The 25,766-nt window shown below is 50.0% G+C and overlaps 1 protein-coding gene across 1 annotated transcript in view; it reads right to left on the bottom strand.

The window, feature by feature from the left end:
• PRKCE (protein kinase C epsilon) overlaps nt 1-25,766 on the bottom strand; it is a 497,798-nt gene that overhangs the window by 9,542 nt on the left and 462,490 nt on the right. Inside the window, exons 13-14 of the mRNA XM_030310527.1 lie at nt 22,063-22,251; nt 17,249-17,395 (exon numbers count right to left, since the gene is read on the bottom strand). Of these exons, the coding sequence (XP_030166387.1) occupies nt 17,249-17,395; nt 22,063-22,251 (336 nt within the window). The remainder of the gene's footprint in view (nt 1-17,248; nt 17,396-22,062; nt 22,252-25,766) is intronic.

Here is a 25,766-nt window from a genome sequence, read left to right as displayed (position 1 = left end):
TTGGACATAAGGTCCATGCAGATGTCATCAAATTCAGATGCAGTCATGAGGGTGGGCCCTCACCCAGTGTGTAACTGGGGTCCTTACAAGAAAGGGAAGTTTGAACAGTGACAGACCTGCACAGAGGGAAGCCCACGTGCAGAGACATGGAGAATGTCACCTGAAGAACGGAGATGTTGCCACAAGCCAAGGAATGTCTGGGGCCACCTGAAGCTGACAGAGGCAAGGGAGGACTCTCCCCACCACCTCTAGGCTGCGGGGGCGCCAAGGCCCTGCTGGCAGCTTGATTAAAGACTTCTCCTCCCCAGAACTGTGAGATAGGTTTCTGTTGTTCTAAGGCACCCCGTTTACGACACTTTGTTTGGGCAGCCCTAGGCAACTGATACAAATGTCAATCTTCTGAAATAGATTGTTTTGAATCCAGATGTAATCCTTTGCATTTGACTTTGATTTCTTCTTACTTTGGTGCTTATTTCCGGCTTGTTGAGATAGTCATAAATAATGATTTTGTAACTTACTTCTCTGATCTCAGTCTGTTACCAACAAAGTAGGGATAATAAATATGCCTAGCTTGCCGAGGGCTCTATGAGAGCATATAAGCAAAGCTCATGTAAATGTGAAAATACTATGGGAACATAATGTTAATTCTATCATCCATCTTGTCTGCTATATCCTTCGACTCTGTGTCATCCTAAAATATGACTGGCATGCCTCCCATTACTCCAGTAAGACATGTATAAAAATACCATGTAAGGCAGGCTCAGGCTTGGACCCTTCTGGCCTGCCCTCTACAAACAGCCCTCTTGCAAAGCCAACATCCAGGGACCCCAGCAGACTTTGGGGGCATTATGGTTAAATCCACTGTGAATTGACCAGCCAAGGTCACTTTTTAAAAAATGTTTATTTATTTTTGAGAGAGAGCACAGGTGGGAAAGGGGCAGAGAGAGGGGGACAGAAAATCCGAAGTAGGCTCCTCACTGACAGCAGCAATCCTGATGTGGGGCTCGAACTCCTGAACTGCGAGATCATGACCTGAGCCAAAGTCAGGTGCTCAACGGAAGCACCCAGGCATGGTCACATTTCCCATCTTGTTCGGGAGGATGATATCAAAGACTTTCAATTGCTTTGCTGGAATAAAGACACCTAACGCTGTTGCATTTCTCTGGTCTATTGGTCTAGAAATGAAGTTAATTGGCTCCAAGTGATTACCATTTTCCCCCAGTGTTCACAAAATATCTTTTCATAAAAACTTCTAGAAATTGCTTTAATAGCACCTACCTCCAAGTATCCCAAATCTACATTTTCCCTATTTTTGAATATGGGGAGACTGTCTGCCCATCTCCCATCGCTTGGTGTCACTGCTGGATTCTGGAAATCCAAATTACCAAGTAGTGGGCACAGCAGATTTTTTAGTAACCTGACATGTAGTTCACCTGGGCCTAGACCAGTGACTGCACACTGGACTGCCAGGAACTTTACATAACAGTGATGCTGGCCCCACATCAGAGAGTCAGTGTCACTGCTCAGGGATCCGGCCCAGGGAATGGCCCGTCCTAGCTCCCCAGGTGAGCTTTATCAAGTGCAACTGATTTGCATTTGACTTTGATTTCCTCTTATTTTGGTACTTATTTCTGGCTTGTAATGACTTATTTCTCCCTTGGAAATCAGTTCATCTTTACTGGGTTTTGCCCTAATCTTTGTACTTCTAAGAGACTTCTCTTTGGGGAAAAGCTAGAGACAAGGTAACAGCCTTGCTTTTTGTCACTGGTAACAAAGCAGTTCTCCATCCTGCCTGTGCATCAGAAACAAAGGGAACCTGGGCAAGGAGCCCTGGTGCACTGCTGGTGGGAACCCAAACTGGCCGTGGCTGCTCTGGAAAACAATGTGGAGCGTCCTCAAAAAGGTAAGAATAGAACTACCCTGTGTTGCAGTAATCACTGCTGGGTATTTACCCAAAGAAAACACTAATTCAAAGGGATACATGCACCTCTAAGTTTACAGCAGTGTTATTTACAAGAGCCAACACATGGATGCAGCCCAAGTGTCCACTGACTGATGAATGAAGAGGTCATACACACACACACACACCCACGCATACTGGAACATTACTCAGCCACAAAAAGAATGCAATCTTGCCATTTGCAATGACGCGGATGGAACTAGAGAGTATAATGCAAGTGAAATAAGTCAGTCAGAGAAAGACAAATACCATATGTGGAATTTAAGAAATAAAACAAGGGGAAGAAAAAGAAAAAAGGGAGGCAAACCAAGAAACAGACTCTCAACTCTAGAGAGCAAACTGATGGTTACCAGGGAGGAGATAAGTGAGGGTGAAGGAGGGCACGTGTCATGATGAGCCCCAGGTGGAGTAAAATAAAAACTTAAAAAAAACAACAAAAAATCCAACAGTGTGCCCACATGGACACCTGGGCCTTGCCCCACACCTCATTAATTGGACCATCCAGGGGTGCGGCCCAGACCTGTGTATGTTTGAAAGCTTCCCAAGTGATCCCGACAGGCAGCCTGACTGGGTCCCTCTGTGTAAAGGAGCAGTGGGTCCCTTTCTTCCTTCTTTTCCTTGGTGTTTCAAAAGGCCTTTTTGTGGCTTAAAAGCCTATGTAGGGCTGTAGTTGCTATGGATTTGGCTTCCTCTCAAGTTCACACTGTATATTGGCATTCCTTCTCAATTTCATGCCCTCCTTTCCTTATTTGATATTAGCCTTTATAAACTGGGACATCCAAGAGCTCACTGGGAAGCATGCTGGTGTCTCCAGGTGCTGCCTCTGAGAGGCAGTGCAGCTCAGTAGGTTAGCACGAGAGCTCTGTGGCCAGACTGCCTGGATTTCACTTCTGCATCTCTCCAGCTTTGTGGCTTTGGGCAAATCACGTGGTCTTCTCTGGGCCTTACTTTCATCATCTGTAAAATGGGGATGCTGGTAGCCCTCCCTGTATATTTGTTATAAGGAATAAGTGAAATAATACATTTAAGTGGTGAGAACAGCACATGGCATAGAAGAAATGTAAATTATTAGCATTGCTTCCTCATCATTATTTATCACAACTGTATGGTTAGAACAAACAGCACTGTCTTTGGGATGATCCTTGAGAGCGATTTCTACTTGATCTTGGTTCACAGAACAGTCACTATTTCACCTGGACACCCTGGGTGCTTTCTCGTCCCCCCCCCCCCCACTCTGCTCTACAATTAACAGTCTGCTCTCAAAAGCTAAGAGCCACATGTGTGACACTCCCACAAAGAACATTCCTGATTTTTTTTTTGTCTTCCTGCCTTTGTTTTTCTTTCCTCATTTTCACTGATATTATATTTAGAGTATGTCCTTTATATATCCTGGTGGGCCATCTTTAAACTTTCAAGAATAAAGCAAGATAAGAAAAACAAGAAGAAGAAAGAAGACAAATTTTACTTTTGGCGCTGCTGGCTGTGATGTCATCTCTCCTCTGTAACGAGCAGGGTGTGAGTGTGTGTATGGGGGGAGCCTGGGGAACTTGGAGCTGTTAGAGACTGGGGCACGGTGGGCACCACACGGTGATGACCCCTGTAGGAACAAGACCCGGGGCTTCCAGGGCTTCTGAACGTCAAGAAATGCTCCAGTTACATTTTCACATTAGAGGTCCTAATTTTTATTTTATTTAAAAAAAATTTTTTTTAACATTTATTCATTTTTGAGAGACAGAGCGCAAGTGGGGGTGGGGCAGAGAGAGAGGGAGACACAGAATCCGAAGCAGGCTCCAGGCTCTGAGCTGTCAGCACGGAGCCTGAGGTGGGGCTCGAACTCACAAACCGTGAGATCATGACCTGAGCTGAAGTCGATGCTTAACCAACTGAGCCACCCAGGTGCCCCAAAACCCACAGAACTTTAAAAGGAGAGCCCAAGACACCACTCCCTGGAGTCCCCTGCTTAACATGGTCAAGTGGGGAGCTCATCAAGGTGATTTTCAAAGTCGCTTTTACCTCTAAAAATTACAGCTCAATTATTTTTTTAAGTTTATTTATTTTGAGAGCGAGAGCAGAGGAGGGACAGAGAGAGAGAGAGGAAGAGAGTGAATCCCAAGCAGGCTCTGCACCGTCAGCACAGAGCCTGACACGGGCTCAAACCCACGAACCATGAGATCATGACCTGAGCCAAAACCAAGAGTCAGACACTTAAACAACTGAGTCTCCCGGGGCACTGCATACAGCTCAATTATTTTAAGTAAAGTATTTCAAGCAAGCCTCTTAACCTGGATTCTCACTCTTAAAGCAGGGGTGGCAAATTTTCTCCAAAGGGCCATACAGTAAATCTTTAGGTTTTGTGGGCCACAGGATCTGTTACAATCACTCCACTCTGCTGTCGTGGCTCAAAGGCAGCTGCAGACAGTTGCACAAGTGTGGCTTTACATATGGATGCAGAACTTTACATATGGATACTGACATTCGAACTTCATATAATGCTCATGTGTCATGAAACATTCTTCTTCAACCATTTTTTTTTTTTAATTTTTTTTTTTCAACGTTTATTTATTTTTGGGACAGAGAGAGGCAGAGCATGAACGGGCGAGGGGCAGAGAGAGAGGGAGACACAGAATCGGAAACAGGCTCCAGGCTCTGAGCCATCAGCCCAGAGCCTGACGCGGGGCTCGAACTCACGGACCGCGAGATCGTGAGCTGGCTGAAGTCGGATGCTTAACCGGCTGCGCCACCCAGGCGCCCCTCTTCTTCAACCATTTAAGAAAAATGTGAAAACCATTCCTAGATCGAGGGCTGAACAAAAAGAGGCAGTGGGCTGGATTCAGCCTGTGGGCCAATTTGCAAAGCCTTGTGCTAGGGAATGGACTTCAGGGCTTCGTGAGCCTCGTATAGTACAGCATGTTGTGCATGTGGAAACATCTCACTGCAGCAGATTTTTGAAGGGGCGGTGATTTGATTGCTAAGAACCACAGATTTGAAAGTTTCCCTTTGAATAAAGCCTGAATCTGTCCAACGTATGATAACTCTGAGGAATCCACATAGAGAAGAAAGATTCTCAGGACATGAATTGTCCCCTTGGACCATGGCGAAGGGGTCCCCAGCACGGGGCGTTCCCTCTGGTGTATTCAGTGCTCTGCCGGAAGGCTGAAGCGACTCTATGAAAATGATTGGGAAAAGTCCCCCGGACACAGACTGTGTATCTGAGGCTCTTTCCAGAAGGTTCTTTTAAGGCCAGGTGAAGTCATTTGTATCAGAGTCTTAACTCCACAGACAGCATTTCTTCATTCCTTTTGGGGAAGGAGGCATTTCTGTGCGGCTCTGAAGGGTGGTACTTCTACCTGCTCGAACCCTTCGGGCCTTCCAAAGTCCACCCACATGCACACCTTTGGCTGTGACAATTTGATTCTAAAATTTGGTGACAAATGCATAATGCATACATTTCAGCCAAGAGTCATTTTGAGCCACGTGGCTAGGGAGAAGTCCTCATTGTCTGTACGGTGCACACGGGTGCTTGATGACATTCAGTCTGGAGTTTATAACCAGCCTGGAGGTGCCTCTAAGTGGCCTGTGAATCTTGGCTTCCCGGTGAGGCAGGCATCTCACCAGCGCTGCCTGGCTCAGAGCTGGGGCCTTGCCAGCTCCCGGTTAATTAAATGGACCCTGCTGCATCCCCAGAGGATGGCAAAGTGCAACGGCTTTGTTCAAAAGGTGAGCCTGCCCTCTGAGACCAGCAATGAGAATAAGGGAGAGTCCACTGCCCTCTCAAAATGCTGTAAAGGAGTTCTGAAACCATTCCTGAGGCCACAAGGCTTCCATTCTGCCACTAAAGACAGGGTCTGGCGCTGCCATGTGGGGAAGGAAATGCCCCTTGTATCAGTTCCCTTTCCTGGGGAACCATTCCCAGCCTAGGCTGGTCCCCCCCATACCCCTCGGTTGTCCCGTGCCTCTCTTTCCTGGTACTCCTCATAACTAGCGCTAAATAATGACGCACTGGGCATCTCTCTTGTATTCTTAGCGTCGTCGTACAGAGCCTGGCACGCTTGTTTCCGCACATGAAAACGTCACTAAAGCCCACGGATGGAGGGTTTTTCAGGTGCCGGGCTCTGCGCTGTTTCCCCTGCCTGATTCACTCTTGCTCACCCCCTCCCTAGGGGTAGCGAGCACTGCCAGAGACCCCGCTGGAGAGACTGGGAAACAGTTTGCCCAAGGTGCAGCCGGGACTGAATTCAGGTGTCCTAACACCAAGGCCCATGCTCCTGACATGTGCCGTCCTGCCTCCCTCCGAGAGGCATCGATGCGTTCATGTGCGCGATGGGTTGCTGCACGGAGCCCAGCACAGGCACGCTGTTCAGAGCTTTCCACCAATAGCCTTGTTATTTGCATTACAAACGCACACCTGCAATCTTCCCTGTACATGAAGCCACCGTCCCCACTACAGCTCATGGGGTCATTTCTTAGACATGAGGAGCGAAGAGGGGCCTAGCCCTTCAGAACTTTTTAGTATGACCAACAGTAAGAAAGACATTTTGTCTATAACCTAGTGCATATCACCTCATCCCATCAGCGCAAGAAATGATTCAGCAAGCCATAGTTTACCTAGATTGCATTCCGTGCTATAGTCTGGTATTCTACTTATTCTTTAAAAACTTTTTTTAATGTTCATTTATTTTTGAGAGAGACAGAGTGTGAGAGGGGGAGGGGCAGAGAGAGAGAGGGAGACACAGAATCTGAAGCAGGCTCCAGGCTCCAAGCTGTCGGCACAGAGTCCGATGCGAGTCTCGAACCCACGGTCTGCAAGATCATGCCTGAGCCGAAGTCAGACGCTTAACCAACTGAGCCACCCAGGCGTCCCATGATATCCTACTTATTCTATTCTGTTTGATTCTACTTGACCTGACCCTACTCTACCCTATCTTAGTCTTTATTACACTTTTTTCTTCACCTGACTCCTTAAATTGACTTCACACCCTACTGCTGCGGAGACCCTGAAGTAGGGCAAAGGGGCACTCAGTTGGGGTGTCTGGAACTGACAACATGCGGAAAACCTGGGTGGATAGCCAGCCATAAAAAGGCTCAGGAGACAGCGCCCTACATGCTGTGGCCCGCCCGAGGCCTGAGCGCCCGAGCTGGGCTCTGCAGGGAGCTGGCCCCACACAGCGGGACGTGCCGCGGCAGGACCTGTGCCCGGTGATGCATCAGGAGCCTGCGTTCTCCAGCTGAAAGTGGGGAGGCCCACAGCGGCAAACCTGGCCCCATTCCGCTTCTAATCGTGCAGGCCTTTTTCATGTAGCATCTACTTTTCAAAGCAGTGTCATGGCTGACGCCTGTTGGGTTGACATCTATCTAATTCCAGGGACTTTTTGGTGCCCAAAGAAACTTTTCAATCTGGTCCTGGCAAAAGCCCTGTTCCTCCACTCACCAATACCACCCCCCTCATTTATGAAAATGTTCTAGATAGAAATCAGTTCTCTTGGCCCGGAATGTATTGTTGCTCTGCCTGCTGGCTTTGAAACGGGAACTGTAAACACCCGAATATATGCCTCTCAAGTCAAGATGAGGTCACCCACCTCTCCTACCATTCAACACTTTCAGGTTTCCCAATGCAGGATCTTATCACCCTAAATTCTGAGGCATAAACTGGAACAGATCTTGGGCCATAAAAGGTGACAAGAGAATTTAGAGCTGGAGCTAAGAGAGAAGTATTCTCTGGAAAAACACCGTCGACCTATAGAACTTATTCATTCATTCACAGTATATGTTATAACACCTACTACGTGCCAGGAGTTGCTGAGGATGCTGCTGTGCACAAAACAGATAAAAATCCCTCCCCTGACAAATTAACCAGAGCAGGCTAGTTGTTGGTGTTGGGTGATGGGCACATGGGGATTCTCTCTACTTCTGTACACGTTTGACGTTTTCCATGGTAAAAAATTAAAAATATAATTCCTAAATCTCACACACATGGATGCTGAGTGAAAGAAGCCAGACGCAAAATCACAAAACAGCACACACTACACGGCTCCATATATATGTGTGTGTATACACACACACACACACACACACACACACACACACACGAAACTCTAGAAGACAGATCTACTCTCCAGTGACAGAAAGCAGATCAGGGACTGCCTTGGGGCACAGGGCACCTGGGAACAGTTTGGGGTAGAGATCTTCTTTCACTGTGCTGGCGTAACATGGGTGCATCCATTTGTTAAAATGCGTCAAAATGCACATTTTAAATGGGTTAAATTTTATTCTATGTAAATTTTATTATAATAAAATTGATTTCCAAAAACCTCCAATCCCTGCCCTCATAGGCTGTAAGACATTTTAGGGATTATGTAAGTCCCTCATTTTATAGGAAGGGAGCAGAGAAATTCAGTGATTTGCTCCGAGTCTCAAAGATATAAAAAATAGAGGGACCAGCACCCAGCCTTGTCCAGTGTTTTCCTCTTAGCTCGTTGCCTCTGATACAAAGTGGGGAATAAATTCTGGAATCTCATGTTTTGGGGTGACTATATTCTGAAACTTCTGGTGGATCACCCACATCCCAGGTGCCTGGGTACCTGTAGCCTGAATCTGCCATGCCTCCCCCAGGAAGACCACCTGTGGTTTCCAAATACTGGCTAAGATGCGGGAGGGGTGGGGAGGAAGTCTGGCTGAGGCCCCAAGTCAAGGTCTACTTTATTTCCTGAGTCTTCGCAGTTGGTAAGCCCCACTGTGGGCTTATCTTCCCATCTCCTTACTCAAGGCAAGTATCATATCTCACTTTCCCTGCCATTCTTGACCTTCTTCCACACCTAGCGGGGCTCACACACCTGACATTCAAGCTCTGTGCACCGATAAAACCCCTTTGGGGGTGGAGCAGGTCCCAGAAAGAAGAGGCCAGAATAACGTGGGGGTCTGAGTCCCGCAGGCTGGGATCACCTCGCTCTGAGAGTGAGGCTGATGTGGAACTGTAATGATGTGCCACAGACCTAATGTGTGTTTGTCAAATCCCAGAATTCCAGAAGAATGTCTGAGTGTCGAGTTTAAGCTAAATCCAAATCTGTTACCATCCACTATCCTGGCACAAACAGTGGGGAGTAACAGGGCACTAATGCCCCTGCCCCCCAATGCAAGCTGGGTTTCCAAGAGCTTCTTTCCTCCCTGATAGCCAGCTGTGTCCCCTTGGAGGCTGGCATGGGTGGGGAACACCCCCAACCCCTTGGTGCACAGTCTCCCTTGGTGTCTGCACCCCTCAGAGAACAAATGCTGGCTGGAGGCCTGGAGGCCTAAGCCCCCCACCTGGGGAAGGTTTGAGCTTCTATCTGCTTCTACTTCGATGCACATTATCCAGCCTGGGACCACTGCCCCTCTTTTCCTGGCTGCCAGACCACCACCCCGGGCGGGACCTTCTGTGAGACTGCAAGTGGCCAGTGGCTCCTGTGGCCCACAGAGGCCCTGCCAGCTGGCCTGTCCAGGGAGGCTTTCCTCTTCACATCACCTTTCCTCCCTGCCCCCTAACCTTAAGAGGCAAACCCCAAGACCCCTGCCCTGAGTCAAGGCCTGCATTTTGTACTGTGCCTGGTATTCCCCAAGCACTTTATGTTTGAGGCTCCTCCTGCCACTGGAACCCCTCAGGATGGTAGCATCCAGATGATTCTTCTTTCTTTTTTAAAAAATTTTGCTTAATGTTTATTTTTGAGAGACAGAAAGACACAGAGCATGATTGGGGGGTGGGGTGCAGAGAGAGAGGGAGACACAGAATCCGAAGCAGGCTCCAGGCTCCAAGCTGTCAGCACAGAGCCTGATGTGGGGCTTGAACCCACGAACTGTGAGATCATGACCTGAGCTGAAGTCTGACACTTAACCAACTGAGCCACCCAGGCGCCTCTATAGGTGATTCTTCTTACGTCAACCAGCCTTCTCCCCTACAGCTTCACAGAGGGTACAAAGTACATGCTCACTAAATTCCCACTGAAAAGACCTGACGTGAATCCTGCCTTGCCCTCCCCTGCTGCCATGCCTCTTCCCGGTAGCTCTCTGTCCCTAATCCTTTTTGGCTTTCTCTGCCCAGATCCAGCTCCTCCGGAGAACCTTCCTTCCTTCAGTCACACACAGCCCAGTAGGTCCCATGCTCCCCGGCAGGCTGTGTGTGTTACCTCAGGTGCTAGTGGGGTGGGGAGGAGATTAAATTCAATATACACTAGTTCGATGAACCCATGAAGGCAAATCTCAACTGAACAGCTATGAAGTTATAAATGAAAACTTCAGAGCTTACAGAAATGCCCAGCCCAGCCCAGGGCTCAAATTCCTCCCCTAGGGTAGTGGGTGGGAGCACCAAAGTGATGTGCAGGTCGGGCTATAGGAACGCTCCTGCAAGCAGAATTCCCAGACAGAGAAATCCCTTGTGCAGAGTCAAAGATGCCCCACTGAGGCTGTTTAGCTTAGAAACACTTGGGAACCCTCCGTGCTCCTACGGCCACGGTCATGGGGTCTCATCAGACTGCCAGCACTTTAGGGTTGGGCTGCACGGCTGTGCTCGGCAAACAAGACCAGTGAGGACAGGGGCAGGGGAAGTAAAGGTGGTGGCAAGCTCACACCGTAAAAGGGGGACAGATCCTGCGGGGAAACTTGGGGTTCCTCAAGGGGCATTAGGGCCGGGGTGAGTCTCTGTCTTGCCCTATCTCCTGTCTCCCTGAGCTCTCCCATCCCAGACCAGGGGCAGGGCTGGAATGAAACTCCAGAAGGCTCTCTGCGGGGACTGGATAGTGCTCTTTGCTAGTCCTCTGCCTTGCAATGGCAGCTTCCCCGACCACATGGTGTCATCCCTCATGTGAACCCCTGGCCTCTCCGGGAACTGCGCCCTCTCTAGCCCCCTTGGCTTAGACCCCCGGGGTCTCCAGTACTGTCAGCTTTAGCTCTGTCCCAGCACCCGCTGTATCCCAAGGAATGTGCTAATCACTTCACTTGATTTGCTTTTCACTCCTCACAGACATTCGACGTGGTACATACTAGTATCCCTGTTCTATGGATCGGCTCACTGAGGCTCAGAGAGGTGAGACGACTCTCCCAAGATCCTGCAGCCCTAGTTGGAACCTGGCCGCCTCTGATTCCACAGCCTAGCCTCCATACACCGCACTGCCTCCTTAGCTCTTGATTCCTGACGTGAGCGGGAGAAGGAGGGGCTTTGACAGGCTGGGTGGGGATGGCGACTGGAGAGAAGAACTAAAATTCATAGGGAATCTACAGGTTTATCTAATCCTGTTCATAATTTTATGAGTGGATATTTTTATCCCTATTTTACAGATAAGGAGCTCAGGCCCAAGGAGGCCAGGGGTCTGCAGATGAAGTGAACTCCCGGGCTTACACGGCTAACCCACGACAGCAATTTTGTTCCAACCCAAGTCTCTCTGCGGTCAAAGCCGGTACCGGTCCACTGTGCCATGTCACTACCTGGGCCAACTGCCAGAAACAGCTTCCTGGACATTTCCCATGATGCCCTCTAGGCCCGGACTGGTGTCCTGGCTCTTTGCAGGACCTTGCAGCCTCTTGGAGACGAAGGGCTCCCACTCTGGCCTGGACACAGTCCGGGGGGATGTCCTCACTGATGTCTCTAGGCACTGGCCGGGTCCCGTCCCTGCTCTGCTAGGTGGAGGAGGAGGACAGCCTTTGCTGGTCACCTGGGACTCTGTCTTCATGGGGCCCATTAACAGGTGGTCTCCTGGGTGGGTTGACGAGCTTCAGGGGAAAGGGTTGCCTGTGCCTGCTCAGCAGGGCTTCTCCTCAGGCTGCTACGTTGGTGAGGTTGTGAGGGTCTCAAACCCACTTCCCGGTTTTCTCTCAGCACAGCCCGGTCATGCAGGAGCATGCAGGAAAGGCCTCCCTCGAGGGTCCCGCCATGCAGTGTGGACGACTGGATGGAAACAGATCATGGGGTTGGAAGGGCCTCCATGTCACCGGGCCTGAGAGGGCTCACCTACCTGGACAGACTCCCCATTCAGGAGGCCTTACCTTAAAGAGGGACATTCACACTGAAGCAAACTTGAAAAGAGAGAACACGTACACAAAGAGAAGTTTACTTGGCCGGCATTTCCCTCATTGCCCTTGGCTTTCACTGAGGATAGCTAGGTTTCTGGGGAGGCAGATCTCTCCCCCCTCCACTGGCTTCCCCCAATTCCAGCGCTGGAGCCCTGGGAGCCATAATCTCGGAGCCTAATGCTTTTTGGGTGCAAGAGGAGTGCCCAGGAAAGAAGCCTGGAGCGAGAAAATACCTCCAACATCCGCACGGTCACATGATGCCATTCAAACACACCGAACCCATCACTCTGCCCTCTGCAGTCCCCAAAGAAGGTGAGCTCACCAGTAACACAAAAGCAAAATGTGCTACATTTATTGGCTACTGGACGATGCCATCACCTTGGAACTAAATCCCCAGTGGGACAGACGAATGAACTCTATGCCGGGAGATTTTTTTCCAGCATCAAAGGCCTTGGCTCCAGCCTTACTGGCTTCTCTAGCCCCCCAACCGCTGCTGGGGTGCCTGCCACCCACCCTGTGTGCCCTTGCCGTGAGGCCAGCCACCTCCAGAAATCGATTTGAATACAAGGGTGGCACAGAGTCTTTGGTTTGGTGTTGACGGCACATCGCTTGTGCAAAATCAGTTGCAAACGTGGGTGGCCAGAGGGTAGACAGGAGGAATATAAAAGGGAAAGTGAGGGCAGGAGAATACAAGATAGTTGGCAGGACGAACGAGACGAAATCCCCACATTGAAGCAGAGGCCACTGAAAAATGTCCCGAGGTGGGGGTTAGTGCAAATGGGCCTAAACCCGAAGGCAGGCATTCCAGTCGGACTAATGACAGCTGGTGAGTCAGGGCAGGGGTCAGACAGGGAGGCTCAGGTGTGAGGGAGCAGAAATCTAAGCTTAGCAAATGTCTTGAGAAGGTAAAGGCCTGGAGGGGACAGCAGCCACCTGAGGTCTGTGAGGGAACTGGACCAGAGGCCAGAGGCCAGCTAGGGATCTGGACAATCTCGGTGAGATCTTTGGAGGGACGAGGATTCCTACGGAGGGGATGGAAACCAGGCCTGGGAACCTGCCATATCCTCAGCCCCTACGGGGGCGACTGAGCCACCCTAGTCTTCAGCAGAGCCAGCCTGGGCAGTGTACAGGTTTGCTCTCCCACCACAGGCTGCGCCGTGGAGGAGCTTCATCCCTGCCGCGCGAGCAGGAAGAGTCCGGAGATGCAGAAAACATACCACGGAGTCCTGGCTCTTCTTAAGCCCTGGCGCCTGGATGACGTGACCTCACCTGGCCTCACTCCAGCACCTCCCACCAGACAGAACCAACTCCCTCCTGGATCAAGACAGGCAGGACACCCCCAAGGCCCTTAGACTCGGTATGGCCGGCTCATCCAGTGGGGTGGTCGCTATCCTGCTGTTTTCTGGGGGTGGCGGCATTTTGCTGTGATGTCAACAGGACATGGGTAGGAGCTAGTGGAGCTAGCCCAAGACAAAGGAGCCCCAGGGTTCCCTCTGTGACTGAATGCCCAGGGCGGGGGTTGGCATGAGGAGATTAGAGGATTTCTGTGTATCTCGTTTTACTGCCTTCTAAAACACACACCCCGTGTCTTCTTGAGGCCACCGCCAAATTGCAAGGCTCACACACTTGTCCTCTCCCTTCTCAAGGAGGCTGTCTGTCTCTAAGATCCAAGAAGCTCACACTGCCCTGTCCACTTCTTCCCAATGTCAGGCTCCAAAGCAACTTTCCTTCCTCCCACTGTCACAACCTTTCCTTCTCAGCTCTCCTCAAAGGGCATCGATGTGCCCTAAGGTTATGCGACACCCTCAGCCGGCGGACAGCCTATCTTGTGATGGAACCCCTCCCCTGTAAACAGAAGATGACTTCTGTGGGATGCACTTCAGCCCCCAGTGTCTCTCCCGTGACCACTCGTGGGTGGCTATCTATTTTGCCTGTTGGTAACCGGCCCTACTTACAGAGCATAGCCACCCCCACTGCTGGTATCTGAGCCAGGAGGGCCTGGCTACCCGTGGTCCCCCCAGGGTTAATCCTGGGTTAGTAAGAGGTGGGTGTTGGCTTCTTAAAACCTTGTGTGAGTTACACATGGGTCTTGCAAGGCTTTCAGACACGGGAACTAGAGTATGTTTGTCACTGTGGTGGGCTTGAATTCAACTTAAAATTCATTTCTGCTGTGAACAAGCCCACAGAGGACTCAGGGTGGTACCATCAACATTTTTCAGAAAAGGGCTTTCAACTTAGGGGCAGTCTCAGGCAGACCTTTCCAACCTGCTAAGGAGATGTAGACTATTCTTTTCTTTCCCATTTTGATATTTCTCCAGAGACAAATCTCTAGGATATAAATGAGATCAGATACTTAAAAGAACTTGAATACATCTTTAAAGACCTGTAGCTGAGAACTCTGTATGGAACATTATTCGGCTCAAAATGTGACCAGAGACACCTGTTGCACAATGGAAGTTTCCTTTCTTATCCTTCCTTCAGATGGCCTCTCTCTTCCAAATGGAATTCAAACCAGCCAGATAAACGCTCTCCCTGCCTCCTCCCCCCGCCCCAACCCCCAACAGTGTTAAGGATAACTCTGGAGTTCTGTGGGGGTGAGCAGGGACTTGCACAGAAGGTGACGTGTGAGGTAAGGATGAACTCAGTCTTTGGGAATGCTGACTCAGACAGTTGGACACTGTTGGGAGCTCCTGAACAGCCCCTGCCCTCACTCTTTGCCATCCTCTCAGGGGATGGTCTGGCCCCAGGAAGCCTACTTGAGTCCTTCGGCAAAGGAAGCGTGGAGAGTCCTGCCCTCCTGTCCCACACTGGAGGCTCGGGAGAGACCCAAGGGAGGGAAGCACGGGTCCCTTGTGCTCCGGGTGGAGTCCCACCTGACCTCCAGGTCAGCCTGACCCCCTCACCCAGAGATGTACTTCTGCTGCTGGTTCCCAGGGACCCTCTCCCACCCTGGCCCACAGGAGCACCTGCACGCCAGGCCGGCTACCCCTGCCTGTCCAGGCCGGGTGAGGCCTGTCTACCAGTGGACTGGGTCACGGGTTGGCGTCCCGAGTCACCCTTCTCTCCTTCTTCCTCTGTGTCTGGTTCCTTCTCCATCCTGCAGGCCCACAGAAACCTCACGCTTGTTCTTTACGCCCTTCCCTCACTCAGGGGAAGCCAGGCACAGCTCAAAGGGTCGCTTCTCTTGGGTCTGCCCTTTCATTTGGCTCAGAGGTGAGACAGAGGGTCGCAGCCTCAGGAGGAATCCCTGCTATTGCTCGGCTTTAGGGACAGGCTTCTGGAGACAGGAGCTTCGCAGGGCCCCTGAAATCTCAGAGCACTTTCCTCTGCTGGGTTTGAGCCATGTTCTGCCTTCTCTTTATCCCAGAGAGAGACTCTTCTCCATGAATCCACACTTTAAAACTTCTTTGGGCCTTTTATCATAAAGATTCTCCCTAATTCCTTGTTTCCCTGTGACTTCTCAGCAAAGACTTGGGTGCCTGCCTCCGCCCTACCCCAGGCCCGCTCTTCCCTTTGCATCCCCTGCTGACGGTCCCCTCAGCTTGCCCCACACCCGCAGGAAGAGCTGCCCCTCCAGCCCTGTCTGGCTCTCTATAAGCCTAGCTTTGAGTCGAGTAAGTCATTTTGCAGACCTGTGCTGACTGATCGGTCCCTGCTCTCGCCCTGGGATCCCTTTTGTCAGGTGGATTCTCTACCTCGCTCTACTTCCCACTTTGCTTTGGGTACATTACCTTAGACTAAACCTGCAATAACATTTTACCCTCAGATCTGAGTCTTTAGTTTTCCCCTCCTTCTCCACCTGGTCTCTGGTTTCCTACTTCCCCTTGCTTTTTCCAGGACACAGTTGATCTTGTCCTTGTAAACCATTCACAGAGACCCTCTGGGTAGGGGGGTAGCCTTTGAGCACGATGGCATGTGCAGGGAGCCCTGCCCAGAGCCAAGGGGGAAATGGGCAGGAGCGAAGGTGATGCTAACAAAGAAAGAAGGCGAGCCTGAATCTAGCCTGTTCCGAGCTGTGCGCCAGCCAGTGAAAGTTGTAAAAACCAAAGGAGGAAGCAGATGAGGAACAGTGACCCGATCAAGCATCCAGGGACAGTCAACCTTCCGTGCTCTAGACTGGCTGAGCCTGGACCATGCTGAGAGTTGCTTCCTACTTGGGACATTTCACAGCACTATCAGTAACTGCTCCCCAGAAAACCTCCTGGAATATAACAGAATTCCTCTGTGATCATTCACAAAGCACAGGAGGGTCCGTCCTGTACTTGGAGGTGAGGGAGAGGGGGCTGCATGACACAGTGTGGGGTGACTGAGGCTTGACTGGATGGTCTCAGGTCTTTCCTGCCCAGGACCCGGGTCCCAGCATTCCGGGGCTCTTGGCCTGTAATTTCCTAATATTACATACCCCCTTTGCTCCTAGCATACTAGCCAGCTGGCTACCCCAATTTTCAGTCTGAATAATTGCCTCATCAGGCCACAAGCCAGCAGACTTGGGATACTCCCCCTACACAGGCCTGTACGCACACTCTCAACTTCAAGGAGAGCCCTGCTGACCAGAAGGCCTCCCTCTAGCAGAAGGTCACTGCTAGGACATGGCCTCTGCTCTCTGATTCCTCTTTCCAACGGCTGAGCTTTGACACCCTTTCCTGCAGCCTCTTCGACAGGCATCACCGGGACAGGGCTGAGAACCTGGAAGGAGGTGTATGCTGGGCCGGAGGGAGGCCAGCAGGGACAGCGGGGCAGAGGGGGGTGGGGAGCCCTACAGAGACAGCCTCTTACAGACTCGGCCCCAGGGTTGGTGCAGCACAGCCCTACCCCAGGTGTTGGGCACTGGGTCTTACCTTCTCACGCTGTACTAAGTCCACATAATGACCATGACCGTGACTCTTATTTACCTAGTAAGTACTTTTCTTTAAATTGACTCAGTTATAAAGCGAACCCATTTGTTTATAAAGAAACCTTAAATCTCCACCATACACGGCCAACTCATATCATTTGTAACTTCTGATTGAAATCAATCAATTGATCTCTGTTAAAATTAAAAGTCTTCTGTGTCCCATACGAATCAGCATCTTGGTTATGGCTCTAGGTTATGTATTTTTGACAGTAAACTCTGAGGGCTAGGAGACTCTTTCGGGGAGCAGCTCGGCCACCTCCTGCCCTTGTCATTTTGGCTGTAAAACGTGCCCCAGACCGCTTTTTCTGCGCACCCAGGCCCGACGCACAGTGTGGAATGGGCTCTGGGGCCCTACTTACAATTCGAGGCTTGAAGGGCGGCTTGATCTTCTTCTGCTCCAGGAGAACCCAGTCGATCTCCTTGAAGAACGGGTGCTGCTTGATGGCGTCCTCGCCGTTCTGTGCCACCACACAGCCCAGGCGCTTGTGGGGGTTCTTGGTCATGAACTGCAGGGAGGAGGGCATAACAGAATGAGTGACAAAGGCTTGGCAGGGACAGGCTGTGAGGGAAAGATGAAAGTCAGCCATGGCAACAGCTTCAAGACCATCTCCCAAGCCTGTTTCCTGCACTTTGAGGGGCTCTGCCCCTCAGGGTATTCTTGCACTCTTTTTTTTTTTTTTTTATGTTTATTTATTCGAGAGAGAGAGAGAGAGACAGAGAGACAGAGCGAGCGAGCACACGAGCCAGGATGGGGCAGAAAGACAGGGAGACAGAGGATCCAAAATGGGTTCCATGCTGACAGCAGAGAGCCTAATGCAGGGTTTGAACTCACGAATTGTGGGATCACAACCTGAGCCGAAGTTGGATGCTTAACCGACCGAGCCACCCAGGGGCCCCAGGGTACTCTTTCACTCTTATACAGAATTTACCATATGTCAGCCGTCATTCTAAACATCATATATAAATTAACTCATTTCATCCAAATGCAAGCCTCTGAGGTCTATTATTATCCCTATTTTATAAGTGAGGCACAGAGAGGTTAATTAACTTGGCCAAGATCAAACAGCCAACAAGGTACAATGCTGGGATTAGGAACTCAGGCTACTACTAACTCCCTGATTCTCCTCAGGTTCTCAAGTCTTCTAGTTGGGGAGACTGAGATCAGATAAACTCACTCATGCTGAGAGGTCCACAGTCCTTGTTGAGGTAAGGAAAGAGGACCAGATATTCATGCCAAGGTAAATTATCAAAGGCACCCCCTCCACTTCTCCTTTTCCTGGACCCTCTCATTTTTTTTTTAATTTGAATTTGTAACCTCTAGCATAAAATATCCATGTAGATCAACTGATTAAAAAACAAACAAGAAAAGGAAAAGCTTACTACTTGTCTGGTAAACCACATGGATGTGTTTTCCTCCTTAGCCTTGTGAGAAGAGCTTCTGGCTTGGAGGCAGCTTCCCCAGATGTTAAAATCTGTACTTTTATCTGTATCCCTGATAGTTCCCCACACACCCAGGCGAACTTATTCCTGTTAAGTGAGTCAGTCCTGATGGCAAGTAATTTGAGCAGATGTGTACCATATAACTGAAAAAAATCAGTGCTGGTAGGTGGAAATATTTCTGATAGCCACCCAAAATAAAGGCAGGGGTGTGTGTGTGCACGTGAGCTGGAGACAAAGAGTTAGATTTTACAGGGGGAAGGCTGAGAGCCTGTATTTAAACAAAGGAATTTAAGAGGACAAACCATAATCCAAAGGAATAAATTTATACTGATACAATTTCAGGCTTCATCTTCAGGGAGATTTTCCTGGGCTGGGAGAGCCTCTTGCTGACTCTTGCCTGGTGTCCCTGAAGCCAAAGCACATGGACACTGAGCTGGGAGAGCCACAGGTAAGAGAATGCCTTAAGGGGTTTGGGGCAGTTTGGAGTTAGAAATGGTACCAATGCACACCTTGCCCTCCTAATCTAAAAGTCAGCAGAGGCCACCCCTGCTTAAACACTCCTGATTCGTAACACCCATAGGATAAAGTCCATACCCCTCCGTTTGGCACACGGAAACTTCTCAGTCTGAACCAAGATTACCCGGTTAGGCTTTTGTATCCTTTATTGCACCTATAATGCCCATATCCAGTCCCTATGTATCCTCTAAGAACCAGGCAAAATGCTGCCTGCTCTGTTGAAGCCTCTCCAGATTCTCTCCCCTGTAGGGACCTGGGACCTCATGTTTCTCATTTATTTAAATTATAATTTATGGGGCACCTGGGTGGCTCAGTCAGTTAAGCATCCGACTTCAGCTCAAGTCATGATCTCACAGTTTGTGGGTTTGAGCCCCGCATCGGGCTCTGTGCTGACAGCTCAGAGCCTGGAGCCTGCTTCAGATTCTGTGTCTCCCTCTTTCTCTGTTCCTCCTCCGTTCATGCTCTGTCTCTCTCGCTCTCCTTCAAAAATAAATTAAAACATTAAAAAATTTTTAATTATAATTTATCTAGGGGCACCTGGGTGTCTCAGCCAGTAGAGTGACCAACTCTTGATCTCAGCTCAGGTCATGATCTCAGGGTCATGGGATCAAGCCATGTGTTGGGCTCCACACTGAGCGTGGAGCTCAGCCTCTTTCCCTGTGTCTCTGTGCCTTCCCCACTCATGTTCTCTCTCTCTTAAAATAAAAAATTAAAAAAATTATAATTTATCTAAACATCCCTTACCCTTGGTGAGCTCTAGGATATAGGAATCAGTCCCATCTTCCCAGCATTTGGTTCAGTGCCTAGCTTCTACTGTGCACTCAGTACATTTAAATGACTAAATAGGGGGCTGAACACTGGGCCTTAGAGCACAGTGGTAAGGAAGGAAGGCAGCAGGACCAGCACTTACTATTGCACAGGTTGTGCACTGCATAACTCTATGATGCAAATGGCCTTCTCGAGAGCTCTGCACCACTTTGATGTAGGCAGCAGGTCTCAGAGACAGAGCTCAGTGGCCAGTCATGAAACCTGGCCTGGGATTAGAATGTGAGGAAGTAAAGTGTTCCAAGGCCAAGGGAGTAAAGATTCTTCCTTACTTCCTTAGCTCTTCCTGTCCTTCCACTTCTGGGAGACAAAGTATAAGGGCTACTGACAAACATATAGATTTTAACATCTCAAGAAGATGCTCCTGAGCCAGAAGCTCTTACAGGGAAATGCATTCTCTCAGAGACTTTGCCCTCACGGATCAGTGGACACAGGCACAACTTCTAGCTTCTGAATCTCTGTACGTCAAAGTTTCTCAACCTCTGTGCTAATGACACTTTGGATGGGGTACATCTTTGTTGTGAGGACTGTCCTGTGCACGGTAGGATGTTTAGCCATGTCCCTGGGCTCCACCTACTAGATGCCAGCAGCAGCAATGCTCCCTCCCCACCCCAAGTTGTGATGGCAAAAACATCTCCGGACGTTGCCAGACGAATCACACCTAGCTGAGAAACACTGCTCCGGGTTGGCCAGAATGAAAGAGCCTAGTGGGGGTGCCGGCAGGGGGCTCACTGGAAGGTTTGCCGGGCTGGTGTTCAGGGCGCCGGGTGAGTGATCAGCTCTGCTGGGCTGGTACTCTGGGTGTTTTGGGTGCTGCCTGCACGTTTCTCCTAAGCCGGCATCTGACACAGTGCCTGGTACATAATAGATGCTCACTGGCACACACTAGATGAGTGAATACACATATTCTATCTGCTTCCTTCACCGCTTTCACCCCAGTGGTGACTATGTGTGGGTCTATTTTTTATTTACTGCCCACGTTTGCCTGCTGGATTGTAGTCAACCAATCCAGCAGGACCCTGGCTGTTATAGCCACCAATGCTTACTTAGAATGAGGCATGATGCCCAGGACATTGGAAACACTCAATAAATAATAGGTCATTATGGGTCATTATGGCTCAGTCAGTTGAGTGTCTGACTTCGGCTCAGGTCATGATCTCACAGTCGGGAGTTCGAGCCCCGCGTGGGGCTCTGTGCCTATGGCCTTCAGATCCTCTGTCTCCCTCTCTCTGCCCCTCCCTCACTTGTGCTCTCTTAAAAAAAAAAAAATAGGTCATTAAATTATTGACTAGGAGGGAGAGAAGGCGGGGGGGAGGGAAACTGATGAGTTGAGGGAAAGAAGAAAGGAGGAAGAAAAAAAGAACTGCGGAAGAGAATAGCATGCTCTGATGTGGCATTTTCCAGAATATGGTATGTGTGCTCCCAGACACCTACAAAGTGATTTTAGGTCTTTTTACCAATTTCATATGATGATTTGTGTTAATTAGTTATGGCAATGATACTGATTTTCCATTTATGACAGCGATATAGAACTTCTTTGTAAAAAAAACATGCCATTAGGTAAATATTGGTAGTGGATTGAAAGAACAAGTAAATCACAGTTGAGAGGGTACCTGATATGGGAAATCTGGTGAATGTGATGTGCCAAATACTGAACTTTGGAGCATTCTGGTGGGTGAAAGAAGCCAGGACTGGAAGGTTCTGGGGCTGTCACCTCGGTCCTGCCTCAACCCTGAGGGTCAACTGCTCTGCTCACCTTCCCTGCACCCCAGCTTTTACAGCTTTCCAAGGAGGTCAGGGAGCTTCATATACTTGCCCTAGCACAAGTGGCTCCCATGGCGGAAAGAGCCATGCTGAGGCAGTACTGAGCGTTTCACGTGTGAGGATTATTTGCAGGGCTGGGATAGTCTCTCTGTCATGCCTGAATCCAGCGCATGGATTCCACGCCCTAAGTGGACACTTCTTTTCTGATCAGGTCTTCTGCCACAGAGATGCCGTCATGCACGCAGATACACTGTGCTCGCCTCCCTCTTGTCCATCACAGGCTCCAGAGGAAGATGGGTGCAGGTGGCAGGGGAGGACGCAGGGTCCAGTGCCTGGTGTGTAAGGGGGCAGAAGTGATCCTGGCACGGTTTGGGTTGGTTCTGCTCCCTCTGAAATGCAGAGCTCCCTCTCAGGAAACACAAACGCGTCCCTGGCCCACAGAAAGCAACTCGAGCCTCAACTCCCCACTGTGACTGCCTACCATTCGGCTGCAGCAGAGGTGGGCCAGAGACAGGCGGAGAGGGATGGCGAAAGGGCTCATGGGATGGGAAAGGAGTGACAGGGACAGAGGGAGAAGACAGAGGCCAGGGGAGCAGGCACGAGGGGGAGGGGGAGGGCGAGGACTCACGGCTTTCAGGATGCTGACGGCCTCCTTGCTGAGCCAGACCGGGTAGAGCACGTCGTCATGGAGGATGGACTCAAACAGGTCGTCCTCATTGTCGGCCTCGAACGGGGGCTGCCCAGCCATCATTTCATACATCAGCACCCCCAGGGCCCACCAGTCCACCGAGGGGCCGTACTCCAACTCCTGCAGGATCTGTTCGAGGAAACAGGCAAGGTCAGGGCTCGCCAACGATCCCCACCCACGGCCGCCCTTGTCTCAAGTGCTGTGCGAACTGCCTCGTTATTTCCAGCTTGTTTCTTTGCACAGCAGGGCCCAGGCTGGTATGATTTAGGCTCGAAATCAGCCAATTCAGTGAAAACTGAGTTTAGAACGCGCGATGCTGGGGGCTAACTATCAACTTTCCTCCAAAGTCAACACTGACAGCCTGTCCTCCCGTGGGAATAGATCCTGTTCTTTGAGCAGATGAAGTTCCTGACTTGCGCTTAAGACCATATAAAAATGCGTGAGTGTTTTTGACACTAAATTCAGGGTCAGAGGAGCAAGATGCAGACTGAGAGAGACATAAGCAAGCTGTGAACGACAGAGAGCAAACAAGGATCGTCTCACACCGAGCACGGCGCACACAGTGAGAAGGTGAACAGAATGTCAGTCTTCTTTAAACTGTGACAATGTCAAGTTCACCTGAGTCCTGTGCTTTTGGAAAAGAAACTGCAGTCAATAAGTCTCCCCATCCTTTTGTGTTCTAACCACAAAGGATGACTATGTTTTTGGATGTTCCAGGAAGGAAAAGACCCATCTCCAGCGTTCCTCACGACTCCCATAAAACCCACTGATGAATCCCTTGTTTGCCTGCCTCTGCAAAGCCCAGGCCCCTTCACTTTCTGTGAGGCATTCTCCTTATTGCAATAGCCCCAATCAAATCCTCTCCTTGATCATCCAGTGTGCTTTATCTTTGTCAACAGTCACTTCTCTCACCTAGGCTCTCAGTCTCTCTTTTTTTCCTCTGACTGTAGGCACAGTTGAATGCATTTATGTTAAACGCATGTATGACACATGGCTGAGGAATGTTCTGTGCCATCACCTTCCTGCATGGCGTGTGGGGACTGCAGTTTTAAAAAATGAATCACAATTTCAGTATCTGGGAGAAACACCACCTAAAGTTAGGAAGCTACAGAACCTTTAGAAAAGCGAGTAATTGCCCCGATCCTATTTTTTTCTGGAGCACTGGCTATGGGTTCCAGTGGAAGAGATGGAAGACTGACCGGGATGTTTCCACTCTATTCCAGGTTTGGTGCTAAGTTCTTTCTGGGTGATCTGGAGCCACTCACTTGACTTCCTCATCCGATGAAGCTCAGATTCTCAGCTCAACCTCATAAGATGAATCAAGGTGGAAGATTTGAAAGCATATTGCAAAGTACAAAGCTCCAGATAATTGGAAGGTGGTAGGAGATCCAAGTTTTCTTCTGTTAGCTTTGGTCTCCATGTATACAAAGTACATGGTAGGTCAATGGTCTATGTGTGGCTCAGGGTAGAAATAAATGCTGCGCTGTCCCCACTGCTAAGGAAGGGATTATGAAGTGATGTCCCCATCCCATAATTATCTTCTCCTCTTATCAGAGCAGGAGTAGGCCTGGTGCTGCCCAAGAACAGAAGGGCAGAGGAGATGACCTCTCCTGGTTTCTCTCAGCTCTGTAATTCTATGGAGAATTCCCCAAAGTGATGGTGATGGAGGACAAGCAAGGGTGGGGTGCATGTCCTAAAAGGGGTGTGCATCCAGGACTCTCCCCAAAATGGCAAAGGCCATGAACAGTCTCATCAGTTTGCAGGTAACTTCACAGGGAACTTGTCCAGAGCAAGGCTCCAGTTCAAGTTCTCAGATTTCAGGACAGCCAGGGAAGAGGATGCTGACCGTGAGGACCGGGGCTTTCCATGGTCTCTCAAAACACCCTTCTAGAGACTAGAGATTGCTTGGGATTAAGTAAAAAAAGACTTGGGAGGAATCATTTTGAAAACATTAAAAGCATGCATGATTTAAGAATTTAAGAATCCTTTTAATTTAGAATGGAAAGAAATGCAAGCAAACACAGCCATCTTTGAATTATTTGGGGCTGGCACTCTGTTTGGTGAGTATCTTTGGTCTCTTAGCTCAGTGGTCATCACATGGTATCTGAGGGTCAGTAAGCTCTGCTGTCCCGAGAAGCCAGTAATGCTGCTCTGTGCCAAAGCCAAAGCCAGCGAGTGGCTCTGTCAGTCATGAATGAGCCAACACCCTGTGCGGCTCAGCATGGCATTGCTGGTTTTGAGGGCATCGCTATCACCCATCGTGTCCAGAAAGCTTTCTCATATTCCCCCAGCTTTCCTCTTATCTTCTGACATCCTAAGACCCTTTCCTGTCCCTAAGATCTTTAGGCACTTTCCATATACTACGGTGATTTTGGTTATTTTTTCATGGTCAATTGTTCCCTCTGGGCATCTCTAAGGCACCAGGCATAAGGGTTCTAGCATGCTTCTGAGCAATGCGCCCCCCACCCCCGGCTCCCCCGCAACCAGGCCAATTGCAGCACTCGGGACACTGGCTGCTACATGTGCCCCAGTGTGTGTCTCACCGGGTGTGCTCCCTTCTCTCTTGGGTTCAGGGGGCTTGGGGTGCCAGGGTGGCCACCCTCCAGCCTCCAGGAGGTGGAAGATCTGGGTTCAGTGCTTCACAGGGTGGTGGGGAGGTGACCTCCAGGTGGCCCATGTGTGCTCAGCCAGGACGGCTCTGCAGAAACCACAGAGCGGCCCTGCCCACCCTTCCCCAGGCCCACTCCAGAGCCTTCCCTTTTGGGGAGGCATCTTTTGTAAAATTCCTTTCGGGCTTGGCCCTAATTTTATGCTTTCTCACCAGCTTGTCAACAATGGAGAGGTGAGAAGGGCAAGGCTTCACACGCCACGGGAGGGCACCTGGTACGGTGGCTACCCCCTTGAATTGGTCAGAGCCCGGGTAGAAGAGAAGGGCAGGCACTGGGTCTAATGGCGCCAGTCATACCCAGGGCTGGCTGCCATTTCCTGGGGAGCATGCGCTGGGCATGGGAAATGGAGAGGGGGTGCAGTGGGGGCTAGCCCAGGTCGCACGGTGGGAAGAGAAGCCTTGGGGAAGAGCTAGCACCAAATGAGCTAGCGCCTCATTAGGTGTCTCTGGTTTCAGGGTTAACCCAGGTGCCTCACAACCCCTCCCTGTTTGAATAGAGGCTTATGGTTTCTCAAGCATTTCCATGCTCTAATCTCATTAGATTCTTATAACACCTTGATGAGGTAGGTAGGGCAGGAATTGTTATTCCTATTTGAAAGATGAGGAAGCTGGGGGGTTGAAAACATTTTGTGACTTGGTCAAGGTCCCATGGGGGCATCAGTGGTCAAGTCTAGCCTGGAAACTCAACTCTCAGGACTGTGCTTTTCCCACACTGCACGTGCCAGCAACAGTGATGATGTGACAGAGCTACTAGGTATTGTCCCAGTGCTCACTGTGGGCCAGGCACCAGGCTAAATGCTTTAGAGGCATAATTTCATCTAATCTCCCCCGTAGCCCTTGATAAAAGTAGCTATGTCTCTATCAGTTGTAATTTGCCTACGGGAAGACCAGGGATTGCTTTTGGCATTGCACACATAGTGGAGATTCTGTATCGCGGACATAAAGATGGAATGGGAAGGAACAGTGTCTGCGCCTC

This window comes from Lynx canadensis, chromosome A3 (assembly GCF_007474595.2).
Source record: "Lynx canadensis isolate LIC74 chromosome A3, mLynCan4.pri.v2, whole genome shotgun sequence".
NCBI classification, from domain to species: domain Eukaryota; kingdom Metazoa; phylum Chordata; class Mammalia; order Carnivora; family Felidae; genus Lynx; species Lynx canadensis.
Note: the sequence above shows the minus strand (reverse complement) of the source record. Positions and strands in the feature narration are given on the sequence as shown.